Here is a 24121-nt window from a genome sequence, read left to right on the forward strand (position 1 = left end):
CTAACTGCTAAATGAACATGTTACCATAATAAAATTTCCTAAGACCCATTCACTTTATTGTTAAATTGGACATAATTTCATGTCTACTTCTAGGGTTGTTTAGAGTTTGACATAGAGAAGTAGTGGAAGTACTTTGGACAATAGAAAATTATACATACATACTTCTATATGGACACAACCCTGTATGTACACACACACACACACACACCCCCACACACACACGTGCATAGAAACAATATATTATGTAATATCTGAGTATTTTGAATTTGACAAGTTAGAAAAAATATTTAACTACAAGTCTACTAAAAAGCAACCGGCCATGTTGCCATAATAATACCATTCACCATGGTAAATGATAAAATTTGAGAGGTGAGACTGTCATAAAGAAAATTATTTTAGTTGAAAGGTGGAAGAAATAGTGTATTGTGAGGCTTTTATGTCAGAAGAAATTAAATTTACTAAGGAGCTAATATCATGTTGTACTTGATATTTTGATAGTTGAGCTGGAAAAAGTCCTAAGTTAGTGTTTATGTTGTCAGTGCAAGCCCTGTGTGTACAGATGTCACTATTAAGTATCTTCATCAGTACCAAGGAATTGCCTCATGTTTCGTATATGCCAGATGAAGACAATGACAGGTGCGTGGAAATCTGACTCATATTTGAGAGCCAACTTTAAATAAAAGTGGGAGGTATAATACCACCCTCTACTATGAGAATAGCAAAGGTAAACTTTTTGCCTGTAGGGGATTTATTAATGCCATCATCACCAACTGTATATCTTTGCTGGGGCTTGGCAACTTGGAAAGCCTGTACTGCTATGTAGGATCAGGTTGTTTTCTTCATGTTTACATATTCTTTACAATAAAGAAACTTGATCTCTAACTTGGTCTGTCAGTTCCTTCATGTCCATCGCATCACTGTCCCAGTGCCTACTGCTTACCTTGTCACTGAAAGTACTTCTTTTATTCCTCTTTCCAATGCATATGAGACTTTTGCCCTGATCCAGCCTCCTCTCAATCTAGTGCCCCATATATATATATATATATATAAAGTCTAACTTTTGTTTCCATTTTCCTTACTTCTTAACATTTCTTCAAATTCAATGCAGTGTAGCCTCAGTCTCACTACTGTACTGAAATGGGCCACTGACAAGCCTGTAATTGATGGAGTCAATGATCTCTTCTCATCCACATTTCATTTGGCTCCCCTGGCATTTACGAATCACGATGACCACCTTTTTGAAATTTTCTCCTTTGTTTATGCTCTTCCATAAGATTGCACCTCAATCACCTATGCTGGCTTTTTTCCTCACCCATGAATTCCTAAGGTATACGTGTTCCCATGGTTTGATGTATAGTCTTCTTTTTTTCTTTCACTAAACTCTGTGTAGGTTTTTTAAGATCTCCTCCATCATTCACAGAAACTTAATTATTATTTCTACGTATGAAACTCTCAATTAACTATATCTTGCATAAGTTCTAGAATCAGCCATACCTGGGTTTGAATTGCCTCCCCTTTGTGTTAACTGGCGATCCTGTGGTATACTGCTCAATTTTCTAAGCCTCAATTTTAAAAACCAAATTTGGAATAAGTGTGATGAATGCTTGGCAGAATGCTTGGCAAAATGCTTGGCACATAATAAACATTCAGTAAGTGAGAGAAGAAAACCCTTTTCTTTCTGTCTCTCCTGGGACCCAGTTCCCTCTTTTCAACTATTCATTGGACACTGGACATTTCAAACTAGATGTTCCACATGGATTTTCCAGTATCCCCAAAATAAAACTCATTGTCTGCTTCTAACATATGTTCCCAGTTTCAAAAATCTACTCCACCTATGGTTCCCTGCTCACTTAGTCTCTCTGTCCATGCATCCTAGAAAAATTTTGTTGAACAGTATGAGATAAGTGCTGAGAAGTTAAGGTAAAAATTTTATATATCTATATCTATATCTATATCGTCTTTTACTCAAGTTGCAATGGGGAATAAAGGCAAGGTAAATAAAAGATTTTGAGTGCAAATATACAATGGAATAAGATCTTGATATGCATATGCACAGTGTTATAAAACCATAGATAAAGGGCTTCTTTATGAAAATTAGGGTAGGGAAGTTGCTATAGACTGAATGTTCGTATCTCTCCAAAATTCGTATACTGACATCTAATCCTCAACATGTTAGTATTAAGAAGTGGGGCTTTTTTTTTTCTTTGAGATAGAGTCTTACTCTGTCATCCTGGGTAGAGTGCCATGGCATCACTGTAGCTCACAGCAACCTCAAACTCCTGGGTTCAAGTGATCCTCTGGCCTCAGTCTCCTAGCAGCTGGAACTACAGGCACCACTATGCCTGGCTACTTTTTTTCGAGTTTTAGTAGAGATGGGATCTCATTCCACTCAGGCTGGTCTCAAACTCCTGAGCTCAAGCAATCCAGGTGATTAGGACATGAGCGCTCTGTCTTCATGAATGGGATTAGTGCCCTTATAAAAGAGGCTTGAGGCAGGCAGTTGGTCCCTTCCGCCACATGAGGACATAACCACAAGGTGTTGTCTATGAGGAAGAGTCCCTCATAAGACACCAAACCCGCTAGCACCTTGATATTAGGTTTCCCAGCCTCCGTAACTGTGAGTGATATATTTCTGTTGTTTCTATATTATCCCCTCTAAGATATTTTGTTACAGCAGCCCAAATTGATTCATACCGAGGTGAGGGCAGGTAAAGGAAGACTTCGTCTAAGAAGCATCTTTCACTCTTCTCCCCCTTCTTCCAGATCATGTCTAGCCAGAGTCCAAGTCTTACAATATTATTAATATTAGCCTCAATAAGATTAACATTTTAGGGGAGAGGCTATCTCCCCTACTAGAATATAAAGCTCATTGAGGGCAGGATATTTGTCGGTTTTGTTCCCTGTTGTAGCCCCAGCATCTAGAACAGTGCCTGGTACATGATGGGCTCTTAATAAATACTTGTTGAAATTCGTTGAAACTTATCTAGCTAAAACCAATTCATTATAGTATTTATAATGAACTGTGTTTCCCTTTAAATAGCTGCATTATATACTTTCTTATACCCACAGATACCACACCAGAAATAAAAAATTAACAGAATGGAGAAGCAGATGTTACTGTTTATTTGCTTATCTGTTCACCAAAGGGTATAATTCCTTTTGAGCTTTCTTATTCTTTAAATGGCATCCTCAGTACCACACATTCACAGTTCTTGCAGAGACATTTCAAAGACCTCAAGACTTAACTTGATCTTATCCTTTGCTTTTAAAGCTACATTTTTGTGTCATGGAATTAATAAAGGACCAGCTGGATTCTTCCAAAGGAAGATGCTTAGTAGATTATGTTTGACAGACACACACACGCACACAAACCTGTTAAAAAAAAATAAGAATAAGAACTGACAGGAAAATTATTTTCTGGTACTTTAAATATATTTTATAATTTCAGTAAAATGTAATAGACAAGTGTCTATTAACTTGACATAGTAATGAAAATATGTATTGTGATTAACAGGATAAGTAACTTTGTAGTGAATAAAGTTAAGAAATTTTTTTCTCTCTTGATCAAAGCCAAGATATTTCTGTTTTAAATACACGACCTGGGATGAGGAAGTATCTAAGTATATGGTGAGAGGGGAGCAGAAAGGTAAGTACAGAAGATTCCTCTACAATTTAATTTTGTTTGCTATCCTCATGCATTACATCATTCATTTTCAAAAGCTCCCCGAAACATCTGTTTAGATTCACATTTGGATTGCTAAATAAATCCTCTTCATATTAAAACCAGATTTCATCTCACCTACGGTGAAATTTTCTTTCCTTATAAAATGAAATAAATCATGTTTGGCTATAGTTTTATTTGGAAATGCGACTGAGAATTGTCAATTACAAAGCATGTCTAAAAATAATACCACCACCAAAATGACTAGAGACTGTACACGATGATCTCTAAAGTATTGTTCTTCACTGCCGGAGCACAATAGACTATTATGGATATATTTTTACTCCCAATATGCAAAATGTATTTTAAAAACGACGGAATTCTTTTTCATGTAAATTTAACATATTCCACATCCATCATTTGGTGCAGGCTGAAAAGCTTGGTTGATTCTTGCTCATCTGTAGTAAACAGGATTTATAGGTCATAGATTAGTTCTACAAAGTCTTTTCCTGTCTTAAAAAGAATCTTTAAATCTGTGGCTGAAGATAGATTTTGCTAACCCCCGTGCTGTTAAAGGATTAAAGCATGAGATATTGTTGGATCTAAGCACTGCGTATGTACATTCTGAGCTTTCTTCCTTCCCGTCCTTATTGAAGGAAAAATTATGTCTCTTGGTCTATTTTTTCCATTGAAAATGTCCTATGAAAAAAAGTGACTTATAAATGTTAGGTAGATTTTAGCAGTGCTATATAATAAAGAAATAGAACTACTGCTGGAGAACTTACATTTATGGGTTAATATTTAAAGAGTATTATTCTGTAGCTATTTAAATCATCGCTATCCCCATTAATGAACATTCCTTCCAAATAATTCTTATTTCCCCAAGATAGACACTAGCTCTAGAAGTCTGGTAATAAGCATTGGTCATATAAATTTCATTTCTTTTTCCATTCCCTGCCAGCATCTCCTCTGCCAATGGCTCTGGCTCTTCTTTCGTAAAAATAACCCTGTAGACGCCATTTAATTGTCACATTGGCCTAAAGCCAGCAAGGGCAGTTAGCCTCACACCAAGCTGCAGCCATCTGTCAGAATATGCTAAAAATCAGTGAAGATGGTTGCTACCCACTCTCCCGGCCAGGCATGTCTCCCCCACCCCCATAATTCTGATTTGTCTTTGTGAGCTGAAGTGGTCATATTCATCCCAAACCCAAGTTCTCTCTAGTGTTGAAAATCCCAACAAAATCTTTGCATAAGATTTGTTTTGGTGAATAAATCATGGTCAGTATCCATCATCATTCTGAAAAAAAAAAAAAAAAGATTACCATCCACGACCAGGTCAAGAGGAATTTGTTGAGGCCTTGAACTAATATTTAGTCAAAATTCTAGTAAGTCACAGAGTATAAAGTGAACCTTTAATTCAGAATTTGAATTGGGGGACAGCAAAAAGAGTAAGAGAAACCAAAAATGGCTACAATGCCATTTAAGGACGAGTCCGGATAAAGTGGTTAAGAAGCTAAGGGACTGTTCCCGTGCTCTGCAGGGAGTGGGTTATGCTTTACTTCCCGACAGAAATAAGCACTATTCCAATTAACTGAGTGTTAAAGGCAGGCCTATCTCCTTGTATGCAAATTGATAGATCGCATGAGAAAACGATTCAGTAGAACAGAAGAAAAGCAGTAAATCCAGATTCTGAGCACTGCAAAGAAACGAAACCAGGGATGTGGGATAGACAGGGGACAACAGACAAAGAGGGAGAAAGGAAAGTGAGAGAGCAAACTGCATGTGAGCTATGAGATGATCATCGTAACAACCTTAGGAAATGAGCACTATGAACCCATTTTTGGGATCATAAAACTGAGGTTTACAAAGGTTTGGTAATTTGCCTAAGCAAATATAGCTAATGGGGAACAGGACTGTACCTCAAACCCCGATCTATTATTTTCTGTAATCCAAACTCTTAACCACTCTTATAGTATCTAGTATCACTTAACTGGCTAACCAGTGACCATGTGTGTCGTTCAGTGTAATGTGATTTACCAGAATGCCCTTTCTTCCATTTTTTCACCTAACACTGCCTCGTGATTTGGGAACAAAATGACTTTTAGGCCATCTTCTCTGGCGAATTTCTACTCTCCCCACGCTAATGACCTCAACACTTCCTTAGCCTCCACTACTGCACCTTGGTTAGATCTGTCACTTCCAAGTGTTGCTATCTTGGGATTACTTAACTATAACAAAACACTGATCATAGCATTGTTATTTATTTCATTTTGCCCCTTCTACCACAGACGGGCAGTAATGCCTAGTGGTTGAACGTAAAGACACTACACCCACAGCCTGGGTCGAAAACCTGACCTGGATAGCCTATGTCCTACCTAAGAGATTTTACACAATTCCTTAACTTCTCTGTACCTCATTTCCTCGTCTCTCAATTGAACATAACAACACTAATAGTACCACCCTAGGGCTCCTAGCATAAGGAGTTAGTGCTTGACACTTAGTAATGCTATATATTTAGCTATCACTATTGTTACTATCACTGGGCTGTTTGTTTTTGGAGGACAGGAATTCTTATTCCTCATCGTAGCTACAGTGCACTGACAATAATTAGTAAATGCTTGCTGCCTGCCTCAACTGTGTAGGACATACTTAACAATCCACAGACTGGGGAGTCGATGTGAATGCTGGATGTTTTTAGAGCACATTATGGCTAATATAGCTCTCTGAACTGCAGTGACTCTGCTTCCTCTCCTTGCCAGCAGGTCTGTGCCAGGCTCTTACACTGAATTGGACATAGTAATATTCATTGCAAATTTTCTTTGTGTCTGGCTCTGAGCAGACACTTTACAGACTACATTCCCTCATTCAGTTCTTGATACAACCCCATAAGGTAGGGTCTGTCATCTCCTCCACATAACACACATGGACAGTGAGGCCCACAGAAGGCAAGTCACGTGGCTAAGCTCACAAGAATCAAAGCAGCTTAGTCCAGGGATGTTGGGGGTACATACGTTTACGTGTATCACCTAGCTTCTCCATTTTTGGTAATGGACCCATATTTCCAGGTTGTGAAAGATGCCCTAACCCCCACCCCCCCAAAAATAATGCAGACATTGGGAATACTGAGAGAAGGCTTGGGACAGGAGGTGACAAGCCTGATGTTGAAGTATGGTAGGGCTCAGGACGGGACAGAATCTCAAATATGCCGGCCAGTCAGGGCATCGTGTCAAATTACAGGAGGCAGGATGCAATGCAAAAGCTGTTCTTGAGACTGACCACAGGGCGGGCTTACAAATCCTCCCAGGTCATTATCACCAAAATGTGGAGGAGGAGGGTGATTCTAATGACTGGAATATGATAGAGAGAGTATATTCTAATTAAAAGCATGCTAAGAAGGAAGTGGGATGGTGCAGTGAGCACCTGGGGGAAATCATGAACCTAACAATTAAGAACACAAGAAACACCTTTAATCAGAGGACGCCCAAAATGGAAAGGGATGCAAAATGAAATCATGTGTTATGCTATTATGATTGCTATCATAATTTACTAATCTTTACCAATTGCTTGCTTTGGTTATGGGTGTTGTAAACACACTGCAAGTATCCACTAATTTAATCCTCACAACAGCCTCACGAGCTAGGTTTTACTATCACCCTACTTTACAGATGAGAAAAGTGAGGCATGGCAATGGTAAGTCACGTGTCCAAGGGCATATGGCTAGTAAGTGATGCACTAGGGAGTCTACAGTCAGCCACTTGGTCACATGGAGGACGTGTGTGCTCATTTTCAACAGATCATCACCGAAGTGTCATAGGAGGAAAGTGGAGTAAACACGAGTGATTTCAATTCCACAGACATCTGTTAGTTGTATCATTTAGCTAAAGGCAACTATATGGCAAGCCTCCAATTTCCTTTGTTGATGAGTACACCTCACAGAAGGTAGAGAAAATGATAATAAGACTTGCTTTTCTGATAGACTAAAAAAAGAGAAACTGGTAAGTGGAAGGTAATAAGGACCTTTAGAGGAAGTTAACTTTTTTTTATCTTAGCATCCATGAGTACGTTATGAAGTCAAAAACCCCAGACTTCAGGAGAGCAGGTTGCTAAAGTGAAGTAGGTAGAAATCCATGCCCAGAGATATTCTGAAATGCAGGTGAATTCAGAGACTGTGGAAGGTTCCTAGCATGCTTGTACTGGGTGATCTCCATTCATTTTAAATTTGTAGAAAAACAAGTACTAAAATAAAGGGATGAAAAACAAGTATAAATACGTATAAGAGAGCATGATGAAAATAGTGCCAAAAATATATGTACCCTCAATGAGCCTGCGGCTTGAAAAAAACTGCTAAAGAGGAGACGAGAGTGTTGTTTTTTTTTTTAAAGCACTTAAGGAAGGAAACCAGCAGGGTATGAGAGACATGTAACCCATGAAATTGTGATATGAAATGACTAAGATGCAGAAGGCCTTCTCAACTACTCTACTGGTTTTCTTTGTGCGAAGCATGATAATAGATTTGCATGGGTAAAATAAATATCAAGATTAATTGAAGCTAAGACAGGGAAAGTTTTAATTAAAAAGTATTCAGCTCTTCTAAAGGAATTAAAAATTCTATCCTAGATTGGTGAGAGGTCTTGGATACTGGATTGGCACGATATAGTCTCTTAAGTTTCCGGGACAGTGGTATGGATTCAATGTAGCAGAATACTGAGACTAAGAATGTTGGCTTTGGTTTTCAAAAGGGACAGGAATCATGTGGGTTCTGTAGACAAGCCCAAGAAATATGCTGATGGAGTGCGAAATTCTAGAACAGGTTAATTAAGGGATGATTTGCAGTACTTAGGAAAAAAGTAGTAACCATCGGAAGGCTGCATAAATTCTCCGAGAATAAGTCATGTTACACAAATCTCATTTCATTTCTATGTTTGACATGGTTATTAGATTGGCAGATCAGTAAAAATGTAGGCATATTGTATCTGGATATCAGAAAGGCATTTGACAAGGTTTCTCATGATCTATTTGTGAATAAGATGGAGAGATGTCGGCTGTATGTTAGTAAAATGTGCCGTGCTGCCTGATGGATGAATGTCAACAGTGGCACGCCACGGAACTGTGACCTTGATCTGGTCCCATATAACATTTTTATTAGTGGCTTACATAAAAATGAGGAAAGCAAACCTAACAAGCCTGTCGGCCTATAAATGACACAGTTTTGAGAGCAAAAGCAAATAATTTGTGTGGAAGAATTAGAACTCAGCAACATCTCCATACACTAACAAGATAAAATCAAATCATGCCAAAGCAAGGCTCTCAACTTTATTTCCACCGGTACCTCCCATCTCAAACACACAATTTAAAAAGCTTCAACAAGCTTCAACAATAGTAGAATAAATAACATGTAACTTAGGCACATAATTTGTTTAAAAAGGCTGAAGGGTTTAGTTCCCAGTGTTCTCAGTGTATTTGGCCAGTGTCATGTGGCCAAGAAAAAGCTAGCATTGGGGTAGACAGCATGAACTGAAACACATAGTTAGAACCAAGGTGACTGATTGTGGGTCATAGAACACAGCCCAGAGTTAGTCAAGGTGACTGCCTGCTGAGAGATTCATCTAGGGGGCATTGGATTTGCTCCCAGCCCTTGTTCAAGGGACAGCCATAGGTGTCCAGTTATTGCTTTCTTTAAACACAGGACATCCTCCCCTACCACCTTAGCTGGCTGTGAGAATAACTGACAGGGCTTGCCAACTGAAACACAGCCTGGTACAGAAGGGATGAATCAAATTCCTTCTCTTTAAGGTTTCTGAACCTAGAGCAACTACGATAATTAGGCAGTTATCAATAGGCCGAGCAGCTGCAGAGATGAGGTGAGAGGGGTCAGGTGGTATACTTGGAGATGTGCGGGACTGTGGAGATCAGACATTGTTATGAGAAAGTAGAAACGATGTGGTAGACAAAAGAAATATTGAGCTGATGGAAAGAATAAGCTACTGGACAAAGACAGAGTCAGAGCGGAGCAAGAACAGAGCTGTTGAAGGCTTACTAATGTCTGAGAGCTACGGGTTTTGCCCTGCCTTTGGAAATTAACCAGTGTATCCTGGGTTCCCAAGGACTGACAACACACACATGGAAAAGATGTTCTCAATTACTCCAGGTAACCTGAATGACCTCCCTGCAACCCCCAAACCTAATAAGAACCCACACCTGCATTCGACCCAGGTCATTACAGTTCAAGAGCAGTTGGCACAAACTGTAATGTGTTCTCAAGAAAGAGACCAGGAAGGGAGATTGGAAGCCAGCTAATGTGAGGGACACATGAAAGAACGGGGGAAACATTCAGCCCAAAGAAGAGAAGATTCAGGAGCAGTAGGGGCTGTCAGGTGTACCAGGGATTTTATTTATACTGTGGGACCCTCAAATTTGATCCGGGATAAAAAGGGCAGAGTTAAGAAGTGGTGGATTTGGGTTCAAAAAGGGCTTTCCAGTAGTTGTTTGAAGTGGAATGGAATGCCTTAGGAATGAGCTGATTCTCTATCTTGGAGCTGGGAAGATGAGCACTTAGTAGGGATAGCAATGTTACCTTTCAATAGCATCCTGCTTCATCGTGTATGAGACACTTGCTGCTACACTAACTTGACCTTCCTTGTTAGGAAGGCAGGCATTTTATACTCATTTTTATAGATGGAGTGGCTGAAGCTCAGACAGGCTCTGTTACACCACCCAGACTTAAGTTCGTGGGTACTCACAGTTACCTGTTATTGACTACATGTGAAATACACATTTAAAAAATATATTTGGAAAAATCTAGTTGATCAGGCTGATAGATTTTTTTAAATACATCTTTGTGATGCTGAATATATTTTCAAATGTACTAAAAAGGTACTCTGTTCAGACTCACATGAAAACTTATGTTCTTCTCTGCGTCTTATGAAACTGAGACCAATTAATACGTTCCTTGCATAGATACAGAAGGTCCGTGGGTGCAGTTTGTACAAACATGCCTAGATGTACATTTCAAATAAGAATAGTTTTCTCTCTCCATTTGTCTGAACTCATTCCCCACCCTCCTTCCAGATTTCCTGTTATTTGGCTTCGCAGAGGAAAGGAGTATGTTTGCTTGTCAGAATTGCTAGTTAACCATATTGCCCCGCTGTTTCCTCAGCTCTCTAATCACTAAACCTTGCAAATGAATTAAAAGAATTAAAAGAAAAATGAGAACATCACCCCTGTTGGAAACTCCTTGGAAGATATACCCTGTTCCCTGCTTTTTGCACTTGACTCACCTTCCCCCTTTCAATTTAAAAAAGAGCTGTCCACGAAGCCTATCGCTGGTACAGTTCTAACTGGGTTATTACACCACAGGTGCTGACTGCTATATTTCCTCTAGGGAGATAGTAAAAATAGCAGTTTGTGGAACTATTTAATCTGGTATGTAGTAAGAGGTAGTTGATATAGAGTTTCCTAGATGTGGGCCATAGTACTCTGGTTTGTTGATGGTGACATATTCTCTGATGCCATGGATGGCATCTAATTTTATATGCGGCTAAGGAAAAAAAAAATAAAACCACCACTCTTATAAGGTGAGTTGACTACTCCTTCCCTTTCTGTTCCCATTTCCACATATCCGGATAGAAGTTGACAACTAGACGTTGTTTATGAAATGATATATTACTCCTATTGTGAACATACAAATGTCTTTAGCAAAAGGTTGGTGGTAGATGTAAATAAAGCACACAGAGGAAATTCTGTGAATTTCAAAGCTAACGGGATGCTTATGTTTTCTTAGTTCATGTTTTGTATGTTAACAGAAAATTGTAATTTTTTGATTTAATAAAGAGTGATTAGAAACGATGAATAATTTCTCAGTTAATTATGTCTGGTGCTAAAGTATATCATGATCAAGGGACCTCGGACTACAGAGAGTCGAACTTTAATCACACAACGAAGATCTGCGAAGTGAAGCCAGAAACCTAACTGTGTGAAGAGACAGCAAAACAGAGGTCAACATTTTTGCTCAAAAGACCAAACTTCATCCTCAAAGCAGAAACCAGTTTTGAAACTTACATATACACTTCCACTTCATGAGGCAAATCCTTGTATTTTTTAAAAGTTGGAGGGCGCTTACTTTTTCAAAGAATCTCATAATAAATAAAACGGAAACTATCATTGTTGCTCCAGCTGTGTTAGGGTTTTCCTATCATACCGCAGTTTCTTAAAACAAGGGACAATTGCCTTTCACTTTGAGGTTGCAGTGACAGCCTAGATAATTGCTTCGTTTCATGTTTTGGTGCCTGTGTGACAGCGGGGTGTCTGTGCATCTGTGGTTTCAGCTTTTCGCATGCATCTGCTTTGGTCTGTGTCTGTGGGTGTGCCTGGATCTAGAGGTGTGTGCCTGTGTGCACATCTGTGCCTGTGGAGCGGCCTTTCCTTTTGCTCATGCAGCTGGGTGTGTATCTGTGTGTGCGTTTATATCTCTCTGCAGATGTCTATGGTGAAATGAGTTTCTGCCATCAGTAGAGCCATCCTCTGCCAATACTTAAGTTTAGCGGGATCAATAATAGCTCAAGTACCTGGTCTCCAACGGTATGTTGCTATTCAAGACCCAGCTGTTATGCAGATGAACTGAATCCTGTGTACTGGTTGGGGGAGCTGGAGCAGCTGGGCTGGGCTGGCTGCGGGTAGTCATTGATCTCCTCTGAAGAGAGTCTGCTGCAGGGGGTGGCTTCCTGGCACAGGTGCAGGCGTGAGGCGGCGGAGGTGGCGGTGGGAGGGGTCTGAAGGTGAACTGGTTATGTGGGCTGCTCTGCGCGTCTACAAAGGAGAGAAGAAAAACACAAAATAGAGACTTACTATCCCACTTGGCAGTCAGGAAAACACAGCATGACAGGACGTACAGGGATTTCAAATAATATAAACTGTGGGGTGGGGGGAGAGTTTTAAGTTCAGTCTATCTGTAAAAATGTCACTTAACTTACAAAAGCACGTGCCGCCTGCCTATGAAATGTAAAACATTCACAGTTGCATTTACATGTAAATTCTTCAGGGCTATAGCAGCTAAAAAGTAAATGAGGCCGCCTCACACCATTTGTCATAGTTTCTGCTACTGAACAAATAAATCATCAACAAGACACTAAGTTACAGAACAGAAGTGAGCTGATTTCCATCAGTTGCAAAAATCTCACTCTAGAAAATACCAGTGAAAGGCACAAATTTATTGCAAGGAAAATCAGCCGGCATTTCAAATAAAAATGTAAGGCCACCTTCTGGCTCACCTCGGGAAAGGATGCAGTCTGCCTACACAGGAACAAATCCGTACTTCAGAAAACTGGCTCGTGAGGGTGTCACTTGGCTGCGGGAAACTAATCTCTTGGCCAGCCCCCTCCCGCCGACTGGGAGTGCTACTTGTAAAAGGTGGGCTAAAAGGAGTTTGTTGAGGTTGTTACACAGATTTCCACGGCCATGCAAAGCACAGCCTGTACCGCTTTCCCCCTATCCTTGCTCCACCTTTCTAGGAGTTCTGCCCTGTTCGCAACAGCTTAGGCTGCAGGGGAACCATGTTTTTTTCTGCCCGTGTTTGCAGAGGAGGCAACCTGGGACAGAGGTCCTCAGACTTCTGTCACTGCTATTGTTTAGATTTTCCCACTGTTTTCCTGGCAGGCACACCGAAAGACAGTGAGTTAGGATTTGGCCCACGAGAAATATCCCAAGTAAACCCCTTTGAAAAGAAATCTCTACTGTCACCTCTCTTCCACAGGAGAAACATAATAGACGTCAAGCGGTTTCCTGTAACCCCAGCACGTTCTGGATAAACTTTGTAGACAGCAGCGCTTTGTCCCACCTCCCAAATGACTGAGAATTGAAGAGCAGAAACACGCCAGAGGCTTTCGAGGCCTAGCAGAGGACTCAGGTGATTTGCGCTGAGACCCACTTTGCAGTGGCTGATCACAGAAATAAACCCACTTCTTTCAATCCTTCCACTTCAAACTTGAATTTGAAAGACATTGGCATGACTTTCATATTCAAAAATGATATTACTGTCCTAAGAGCATGGCACATTCTTGGCTACATTTTCTAGTACGGGTGCCTCTCCCTTTAAATAAACTCCCTATATGAAAATCTAAATTGTACAAAAGATAGATAGGAAAGGGAGTGGGGATCTTTCATTTTATAGAAAGGATTCCTTTCGTTGATCTGCTATCCTTGTATATTTAAAAAGAATTAAAATGCTTCATGAATTTTCTAAATCACCCCTATTATTCCAGGCCTAGCTCAAATCCCACATCCACTAAAAAATCATCACAAGTACTTAACATCTCATTAATTTTTTTAAACTTCTGGGCTTATACTCATAACCATAACTAGAAGTGGACTCTTTATTCTTGGGACTCAAAGAAGCATAGAATGCTAGAACCCAAAGGACCCTGGAGATGCTTTCATTGTGTGAAGAAGAAAACTTGTCCGGGACTCTTGTCAAGTTAGTGACAGGGCCAAGGTTAGGACCCACCTCTCCCGACTCTCTGGCTAAAATTCCATCTCCTGGATTGCTTATCTCTATGGTACAGCTTCTCTTTTCCTTAAGATTTAGAGACACATAATCTTCCAAATTTTCAGGAGTGTTCACTTAAATTTCTACATCTGCTTGCCTCTTAGCCCGTAACTCCTCAAAGGCAGAAGGGCAGGCAGTGCAGCATAATGGTATGCAGCATAGCTCAGTGCAATGATCAGAGGATCTGGATGTACAACAAACCTGGGTTTAAGTTATGCCTTCGCCACTTAGAAGTTTTAACTCTTGATTGGAAAATGAAGGTAATGACAATCCTTTTTCCAAACAATTAAATTTAATTCGTGCAAACTGTGTTTGAACTTAGTATGCCAGTAACAGTTCACTGAATATTGTAGGAGGATAATACTTTAAGACTAGAAAAAAAAATTATAGCGATCACTAGTTCAACCCTACCCTCTTTCTCCACTGTCCATTGTACAGATGAGGAACTCAAGGGCCAGAAAGGTGAAGTGCTCCGGGCTTTGCTCAAAATCATCCAACTTGTATGATTTGCCTGCCCATATCATGGGATTCTCAGCCTAGTACTCTTTCCATTATGTTATTTTGGAAAATAAATATGACTGTCATCTCTCATTTTAACACTTACTGTCCTTACCATAAATTTGGCCTTTGAGTTGGCAATATTACAGAATTCCGTTGATATCCTTTGGGTTTTGTTTTATATCCCCAAATAAACTGCCTGTTTCTTAGAATAAGGTCATTGTCTACTCCTGCATGGCACACAGCATTGATCACTGTGTTGGGTACAGAGCAAACTCCCTAAAAGCTTTTGCTGATAGAAAAGTGTTTTACTGGTCCGTGAGACCTAGAGAACCACCTTCAGTGTTCCCTTTGGCTCTCATTCTGATGTAACCACTGATATCTATTCCACTGTTCACAGAGAAGTAGGTTTTCCTCTTGGGAGGAATCTCTCCCACAGCCAAGGGGGAGAAGAATACCTTAAACCGGCTGCTTAAAATAATGCTCCTCCATGATGTGAAAAGAACGGCAGCGACACTTGACAGATCTGCCTTCTAAAGCCACGTGTGGGAAGACACTTGTGTTCCACAAAGAAGGGAGGTAAAGGGTGAAAGTCCAAGGTTAGAGGAAGATGAAGGGTCAAGGTGAGGGCTTGTGTTCAGAACCTCTCCAAACAACACGCGTGATATCTACTAGCCTAACTGGTAGAGGTTTCCATCAACATAGTTGTACAAAAGAAAGAAAGTTTCTCTTCAGCCCAGTTGTTCAACAAAGGAGAAGAACTCACTACTATTGGGATTTACTGCCTGGTAAATTGCATCAAAACCTTTGCCACTCTCTTATTATTATTTAAGAAATGATCAAATTCACTTCATTGGAAGGTACGATCGTGGTATTATTATAACATTTCTGTTGCAAGTAGAACTGCTTTGTATAGTCATTTTGATTATATATGTGCAGATGTAGGTGCATATCCATATACTTATATGTGGATGTTTTGATTTTCACCCATTTTATTGTATATTTTTATTTCCACATTTCAAATATGCAGAGGTTTCCCTAGGAGTTAATATTGTCTCTATATGCTTTCATAGTGTCGGATTGTTGCCCCGAGTGGTATATATCCAGACCTAAAGCCCTTATGAAATGCAAACGATCTCACATTCATTCTTCTTTTCACCTCAGGAAAAGGATGGGGAATGCACTTGTTCCCTCCCAGATGAAGTAATTTAATCCTTGGGCTCCGTGAAATGGGATTTCCCAACATTAAACACTAATGAAAAATACATTAGCGTTTAGTGTCAGGAGCTCTAGAACACCAATTCCAGGGGTTTAAGAGTCACATGCAGTCACTTCCAAATCGATCTGACAACCATACACTTCAGTGCCCAAGAGAGAGACAGAAGGGAGAAGGGGGGCGTGTAATGATTATGCAGAAATACTAATGAAGCTTTCTGAAAGTAAATGAAGTTTTCCGATGGAAAGGTCTAACTCACATGATATACTTGTATGGGAGTCATTTTCAGGCTGAAGATCCTAAAATAACCTGCTAAGATAATCTCAGGGGCTAAATTCCTCCAAACTGTAGATCTAAGACATTTGATGGGTGGCAGAGCTGTTAACAGAAGTATAAGCCATCAGAAACCACAGTGCTCTTGTCTCCAAAAGGTAAGTGGGAGGAAAAAGTTGTCATGCATAATTTTTTTTTTCTTTTTGCAGATACACCTTATTTTGGGTCATGTGTTAGGGAACGTTTCCACTAGAAATTAGAGTATCTCTGTTCAAAAACACTGTGTGGGAATTTCTCAGGGTGTCTGTCAGGGTGTTTTGTGCCTTCCATTTCATTAACACATAGAGTCAGTTCTGCTTCAAGACAATGCAGGCATTTCTCCAAGTCACTGTACTATGCAAAATTGTGCACAGGAAAAAGTCTATGGGTAAATGAGGTTAGGGGCACAATACTCAAAATCCCCATCAGTAACACATTTTAAAAAATGGTCCCAATAAGACTGGTAGCATAGTTTTACACATATTAATGATTAAGAAATACATGGATACCATATCAAATATAACACTTTACCTTTAAAAACACCTGAAGTTTGCTTGTGAAAGTGACTGTTGAAAGAGTGGCAAATTATGAGTTATTCAGAAGTGGTGGAAGGAGGGTTATCTGAGCAGGACAGACAATTTCAACAACGAATGGGGATGGGCGAGACACTCACCACATGTGGTGGACTGTGTTGGCTGGTGATGTTTTAGAAGTAGGCATGTGTCCAGTTTGTGCCCATTTGTGGCCATACAGGCTTATTCTGCTGTATACAGTTTTCTATATTCATCTAGTGCTTTTAACAGATGGAACTGGGCACATGCAAATATGAAATTTGTCTTAAGTTCAAACTGTTCTCAAATATACCCATGCCAAAGGAACAAATTAACGTTTTCAAAACAAGCATTGTTGCAAAACTGACTGTACATGAAAAATAATTTTCTATAGGTGTTAAATAGTATCAATATTACAGTAATGCAAAATAGATCATTTTTCTTGAAAATGTTGACTGTAGTAGAAAAATACCTAGTTTCTCCCAGACCCATGCACTAACTTGATCACTCTTCTTTAGTGACTCTATCACAATACCCCCCGGCATATATTTTTTCCCAAAGTTATTACGTTGCCAAAAGGGGCATATATATATTCCTATAGGTCTAGATAAAGGTTACATAGAATCAGAAATCATAGGTGCATTTCCTGGCCTGCCCCATTGGCCAACAGGGAGGGTAGCTCCAGAATTCTTTATCTGAAATGCAGGAATAAAAAAAATTCATGAAAACTGAGTTAAAAAAAATTCATTTCGTAACAAAATATGACCTGAAGGGATACAAGGATATTGGTCTTTATGTCATTTAGTGAATTTTCATACATTTAGCTGTGAAAGCCTTAATGTGTTTTATTAAGGGGGTGCTATCTCAGACCCCACTCTGGGTGTTACATAATATACATTATAGGCAAGACATTACCTTTATAAAATCTGAAAAATTCTAAACTACAAAACAAGTAGACCCCAAAGGTTTTGAATAAGGGATTTGGGCCTGTATTAGTATTTGACTACCTTCCTGAACTCTTAAAGGGAGGAAATGTTAATTAATGCCTCTGAAGACCATAATAATCTACATGTGCAAAGAACATCAGGGCACCAACGGTTATTGCCATAACCACTTATGTCAAGTCTCTCAAGGCCAATTATAACCCCTAGGTTCCTCGCGTTGCTTTTGTGAGCTATTCTCCCCTCCTATGCAGGAAAAGGGATAAAAGAAAACAGGCTTCAAAGAAAGAGGAAAGGTTTATTATTAACTATTACTACCAATTCTAAGTGCATTTTTATAGCATTTTACTTGTCACAGGGAGCTTTCATAATCTGTGAGGAGGTAGTTTATAAATTTGCATGTTATGGCTAATATCTGTTAACTTCATAGGGCTCAATGATGATGAAGTTAGTCTTAAGTGTATCTGGCTGTGAACACTTCTGTTCTCAGCCTTATAATTGTTATTAGAGGCTCAAAGAAGAAAAGACTAAAAAGGTAAGAAAATTGCTTTGCAGAAAAATACATAAACAAGTATAGTATATCACTTTTCTGCCTCAAATAATATTGCTTTAATATTAATGTACCAACAGCCTTTAATAAAAAGATATTTATCAGTTAAATAAGCCCTTGGATTGGGAACAGAAAAAAATCTATTAAGCAGCTAATATTTAATAATGTTTTTATATATGGGCACGTGTATGAGCAAGTGACTGACAACAATAGAAAAAGGCAGAAGGAGAGACAGGGAAGGGAATTTGCAATTAAAGCAGATGACTGCAGATGAGTCACAGAAGCTCTCGGGCAGCGGTTCTCAACCTGCGGGTCACGACCCCTTTGCCACAATGAAGATACATCCTGCATATCAGAAATTTCCATTACGATTCATAACAGTAGCAAAATGACAGTTACGAAGTAGCAAGGAAAATAATTTGCTGGTTGGGGGTCCCCACAACACGAGGAACTGTATTAAAGGGTCACAGCATTAGGAGGCATAAGGAAAGTTGAGAACCACTGCTCTGGGGGAAGGTTAACAAAAAAATTATAATGTTTTTTTAGCTTATATGTGTTCAGTCTGGTTCTGGATTATGGCACTCCCCATGGCTCCTGGTACCCTGGATGCTATGAAGTGTCTTTGAGATTGTCACGTACATCCCTTTGAGGACTTTGAATGGCCCTTTCACTCAGCCAGCAAGTAAAATAGTATGCTCCGTTAATTTCTGTCGGTTAGGTTGATCTTTGTTATAACCACTGGAAATAAAGGTCATCACTGGAGCACCTACGATCCTTTGATATATTTGTGCTGAAATTCAGACTGTATTCGTACTTTAGTCTCTCCATAAATTGACGCTTCTCTTCAAAGCGTGTGCTGGCCTACCTCCAGAAAGTCTAAACTTTCTATTTTCTAAGTCTCATTATTCTCTTTTCCTGTTCTCCAATTTGTTGTTCAAGCAGAACAATGAGATAAAACTCCACAGAGCAGCTGTCCTGCAGCCCATTTCTCCCTGTCTCTGTTATAAGAGGAATCCAACTGCGGTGCACAATGTATTGGCTTTATATAGTACAATTAGCCAATCCTAGGCATAATAGTCAAAATTCCTGCCACTAAGTAGCTGGTTTGTTACCTCAATCAACTCTCTGACATAGATAAAGACAAACAACCTGGGACATTCCAATCAAGGAAAAAAAGAGGGTTATGGTACATGCTATTTTTCTTGAACTACCTAATTTTCTTGGTTGTGAAAATACAGGATGCAGACATCTCTGCTTATATTTTCAAAGTAGCTTGGCACTGTTAAGAAAAATGATGCCAATATATATCTTAGAAAGTTATATATTCTTTTCTACGTGGAAGGGTAAAAGCCTCAACTTTATTGTACAGTTTGGAATTTTAAATGTCAAAATTTAAATATTAATATACGGTAATAATTAAAATTAGTGGTTGGCCCAATTCTTTTCAGTAAGGTCTTGAAGGCAACTCTTATTATCCATTATGTACTCTGAAATACGAAATAGATAATTGCCCTGTTTTATCTTATGCTGACAATGATGCTGTGGCTTCCATTATTAGCCAGTAAAGTATATCAAAAAGAAAATATAAAAAAGTAATGATCCTTAAAAATTTCATATTTAGTTTATATTCAAACGAAAGTTGTTTGTAGGTATTTCAATTATTTTCAATCACCAAGTTCATTATTTATTTGAGAGTAGGTAATGGAGGGTTATGAATTAATTGGCAATGAATCATTTAATAAATTAGCTAAGAAGAGAAATTCTAGAATTTCACAACCTTTTCATTTTCAGGGCTTCATTTTTATTGCACTATAATAAATGGTCAGCCCGTATTTGTTCCCAAAGCGATGGATAAAGATCATTCCATTTATGAAAATGGAACTCTGAATGAAGCACAAATCAGGAAAACCCTATCACTGTGCCTAAAGGTCTAAGAAAAATATTTTTCAAATGACCATATATTAAATTGTGAGTACACGCTGTATGAAGAGTAACTGAACACTAAAAGCAAAAGACAAAAAATACCAGAGGATTCAAAAACAAAGTATGGAGGCCAGGGAAACTAGAGAAGCCCAGGGAAGATTTCACTCCTGCTCAAAACTTTTCAATAAAGAGGGAAATAAAAGTTTTGATTATTAATACCACCACCTGACCATCATCACCTGGCTGTTTGGTGAGAAAGGTTTCCATGTATTTTGTAGCTCCTCCCTGCCAGCACAACTTGAGGGACGAAGGGTACCTGTGGACACCTAGTGGCATAAAAGGAGAGGAATCCTGGCATCCGTACTTAGGGATTGAACGTGTACATCGCCGCTAAATGAGACAGTGGGAAGAGACTAACCCGTTACAGCCGTATTTACAAGACCCAGAAACTTCTCCAATTTCACCCATGTTTTGGCCTCTCCCTGTAGTTCCGCGGTGTTCAGCTTCAGGATCAAGACATACCAATGTTTTGCAGTCATTTGTTACTACAGCAGACGATGGAAGTTCACAAATTATTTATTTTGAAAAGAATAGATGAGAATGGACTCAGGGTGATGCCTCCAGTAGTGCTAATCTCCCTGAGTTGCATTTGGATATGTTTTTTTGGATGGGAGAGAAAGGGACAGAATTGAAGCTAGTGACTGGAATTGGATACAATTCCAATCTCATAGACCATTTTAATAGTGATTTCCATATCTACATTCTTGTAAAGTGATTCTACACATATCATGGTAGTGATGAAGGTTTGCTTATTTTTCCCATCCAAAAAAAGAAAAAAAGGATTGGGGGGGGGACTGAAAAAATGTGTTTTATAGCTGTACATGTTATTCAAATGTGTTGGGGCCAATATAAAAAAAAAATTGAGATCTGAGATCTTAATAGCTTGTGGCAGAACTCCACCAGCTGCCACCAATTTTCCTGCTTGGTATTTATTAGGTTACTGAGGGAGTCTCCTAACAAGTGTGAGTAGGAAAGTAACAGTTCTGTAGGAAGGAGAGAGAAAGTTTAATTGTACTTGCCTTCTATTACGATCTGGGTCTGAATCATCTTTTTGTCTCCCACACACAGCCCATAGTTTTATTCAACACAAGCTTATTATTTTGTTTATTTGCAAATTTAATTAATTTGAAAGAATTCAAAGTTTTACAGTTTTGAGTTCAACCAAGTTTTATTTTATAGAAAAAATTATAACAGCTATGGTTGGGAATGTTTCCTGATGCCAAATAACTTATTAGATTGAATTGTTCACATTCCTACTAGCTGTTTTGGCATTGTGTGAGCATATCCTGTATCTAAAAAGTTTTCTGCCTGAAATGTTCATTCATTGATTCTCTCATGATTACAAATTTTCCTCTGCTTGTTTGTCAACATGGTATTTTAGTGGAATGTTTAATCCAGCCATTTTTGAGAGAAGTGCCAATATTAAGACCTATTGCTAAGTCTATTTTATAAACTTTGCTTATGCTAAGCTATGCATATTTAACTCATTTTATTTTTCCTTCAAAATCTGATTCATTCTCTCAATTACATTACTGCTTATCTCCCTGGACTCTCTCCAATTTAACTAGGTCTTTATGGTTCCCTAAACAAAATGCAACATTCTGGATGAACATCACCCAGAATACAAAAAAGTTATCTGATAAATTCTTTTGTAATGATGTCTTTTCACATGTAGCCTCAAACTATGCATAGATTGCACTTGAGACTTCATTAACTGGAAGATGGCTAATGAAGTCGTGAGAAAGCAGCTCAATTAGGAAATATACTGATATATTGATATAGATGTGTCTGCTAGTGGATCAAGTGAAATGTCCATCAAAATAAGCAAAGTACTGGAATGTACTAATGTAATGTTGGAATGACCTGAACAACAGTGAATTCAGAGAGGTTCTTCCCCTCGCCCTTAAAATTAATGCAACGTATATAACAGATGCCTTAGGAAAACTAAAACATTAGCTCACTTCAGGGGGAGAAGGTCAGCCTATATAAACAGAAGAAAAAAATGAAAACATATTGAAGAAAATGAGTATATGAGATTGTGGTAATAAACATAGATGGTAATCTGACAAACACAGAAAATATTACATAGGTAATAATTAATAAATATTTCCTTCAAGCAAATATCTTAAGCAACTTAATGCTTACTTAAACTCATTTAAACAACTTTTTTCAAAAGGTATTTAGGGGAAATATGTAGTATTTTATGTATTGTAGGTGAGAGGCCAAGAAAGAGTAGCTTACACACACGTTGCTTATATGAAGTAGTTTCTCAAAGAGATATCTTGTAATGCCTGAGATCAGCGGGTGAATCCGTGCACAGAAGCACCTTTCTATGTATTAATACTGGGCGTCTGCACCAGGCCAGACCACAGAGTGCGATCTAGATTCATGGATGGGATGATGACAACTTAGATTTGATTCATTTGCTTTCTTTTTACTTTGCTTTACTCCCAAATAAGCACCATAAAGGACAGAAATAAAATTAGGATACAAACACACGTACATGGTTACTCTTCACTTTCCTTGTATTTCATGAAAACAAGCCTCCATTTGCCAATTTTGGTAGCTCACACCAAATAAGACATCTCTCCCTCAGGGCAAAAGAACACAGTGCTATGGGATTGTCCTTTTTTAAACTCCCCGTATTATCAGCATTGGGTAACTGTGTGTATAATGTGTAATTCTGTTACTCAGGAAGTCATGTCACCCAGGCTCAATGCCCAGATTACTGATTGTCAAATTTTTGCTGTGATAGCACTAGGGCAATTTTCTCTTATCTGTACTTATAATACAAGTCCTAAGTATATATCATTCTGGGTCTGACCATAGTGTATCACAGGGAGTTTCAGAGGTAATCATAAAAAGTTGGTTGCAAGTTAAGGTATACAGATATGTAGGATAAAAGGTCAAGGGTTATCCAGTATTGAAAAATAGTTTTTTTTTTTTTTTAAGTAGGACTCATACTGCTTATAACTTTCAAAAGAAATACTGGAGAAGCCCCCCCCCCCCAAAAGAGGCGAAATTAAGCTAATCAGTTATTTGACATCTTGTTTCTAGAAGAAGACGACAAAAAGGAGAGCATCTTGGGTGGGTCAAGTATGGAACACTTTCTTTGTTACTAATTTACCTAGTTAGGGATATAATCTGTGCATAACTTGTTTAAATAAGACACAAAGTGTTACACAAATTAGAAGCAGACCAGTGTGAGTTTAAATCATAGCTCTGCTATTTCCTATCAGTTTGCTATAAACCCTTTTAAGCCTCTATGTCCTCATCTGTAAAATAGAGATAGTAATAAACATATCTTAATGTTTTGTGAGAATTAAATGAGGTTATGTGCATAAAACACTTAGTAGCATGCTTGGCACACAGTAATCACAAAATGTTATTACTTGAATGATCAATTATTGAGCCCCAAACAAAATCCATAAAATCAGGCAGCATCTAGTAAATAACCTAAGAGAAGATCTGACTCCATAATATTTGATTATTTAAATTTCTCCATTATAGGCTCAGCACCTGTAGCTCAGTGGTTAGGACGCCAGGGCTGGTGGGTTTGAACCTGGCCCGGGCCTGCTAAACAACAATGACAGCACCAACAACAAAATAGCCGGACATTGTGGTGAGTGTCTATAGTCCCAGCTGCTTGGGAGGCTGGGGCAAGAGAATCGCTTCATTAAGCCCAAGAATTAGGGGTGGCTGTGAGCTGTGATGTCATGGCACTCTATCGAAGGTGACATAGTGAGACTGTCTTAAAAAATAAATAAATAAATAAATACATTTCTCCCTTATAGTTAAAACAGTTTTTTTTTTTTACAGTTTTCAGTTTTCTTATTTTCTTCCAACAGTTCTAAGAAGCTGTTATTGAA

The 24121-nt window shown here is 38.7% G+C and overlaps 1 protein-coding gene across 3 annotated transcripts in view; it reads right to left on the reverse strand.

The window, feature by feature from the left end:
* The window catches only part of TENM1 (teneurin transmembrane protein 1), a 596275-nt gene that overhangs the window by 364756 nt on the left and 207398 nt on the right, over nt 1-24121 (reverse strand). For all 3 annotated transcript variants that reach the window (XM_012812797.1, XM_003801898.2, XM_003801899.2), the window contains exon 4: nt 12226-12466. In XM_012812797.1, the coding sequence (XP_012668251.1) occupies nt 12226-12466 (241 nt within the window). The remainder of the gene's footprint in view (nt 1-12225; nt 12467-24121) is intronic.

The sequence above is a fragment of the Otolemur garnettii genome, unplaced genomic scaffold, assembly GCF_000181295.1.
Source record: "Otolemur garnettii isolate 467f Iridium unplaced genomic scaffold, OtoGar3 scaffold00224, whole genome shotgun sequence".
Classification (NCBI taxonomy): domain Eukaryota; kingdom Metazoa; phylum Chordata; class Mammalia; order Primates; family Galagidae; genus Otolemur; species Otolemur garnettii.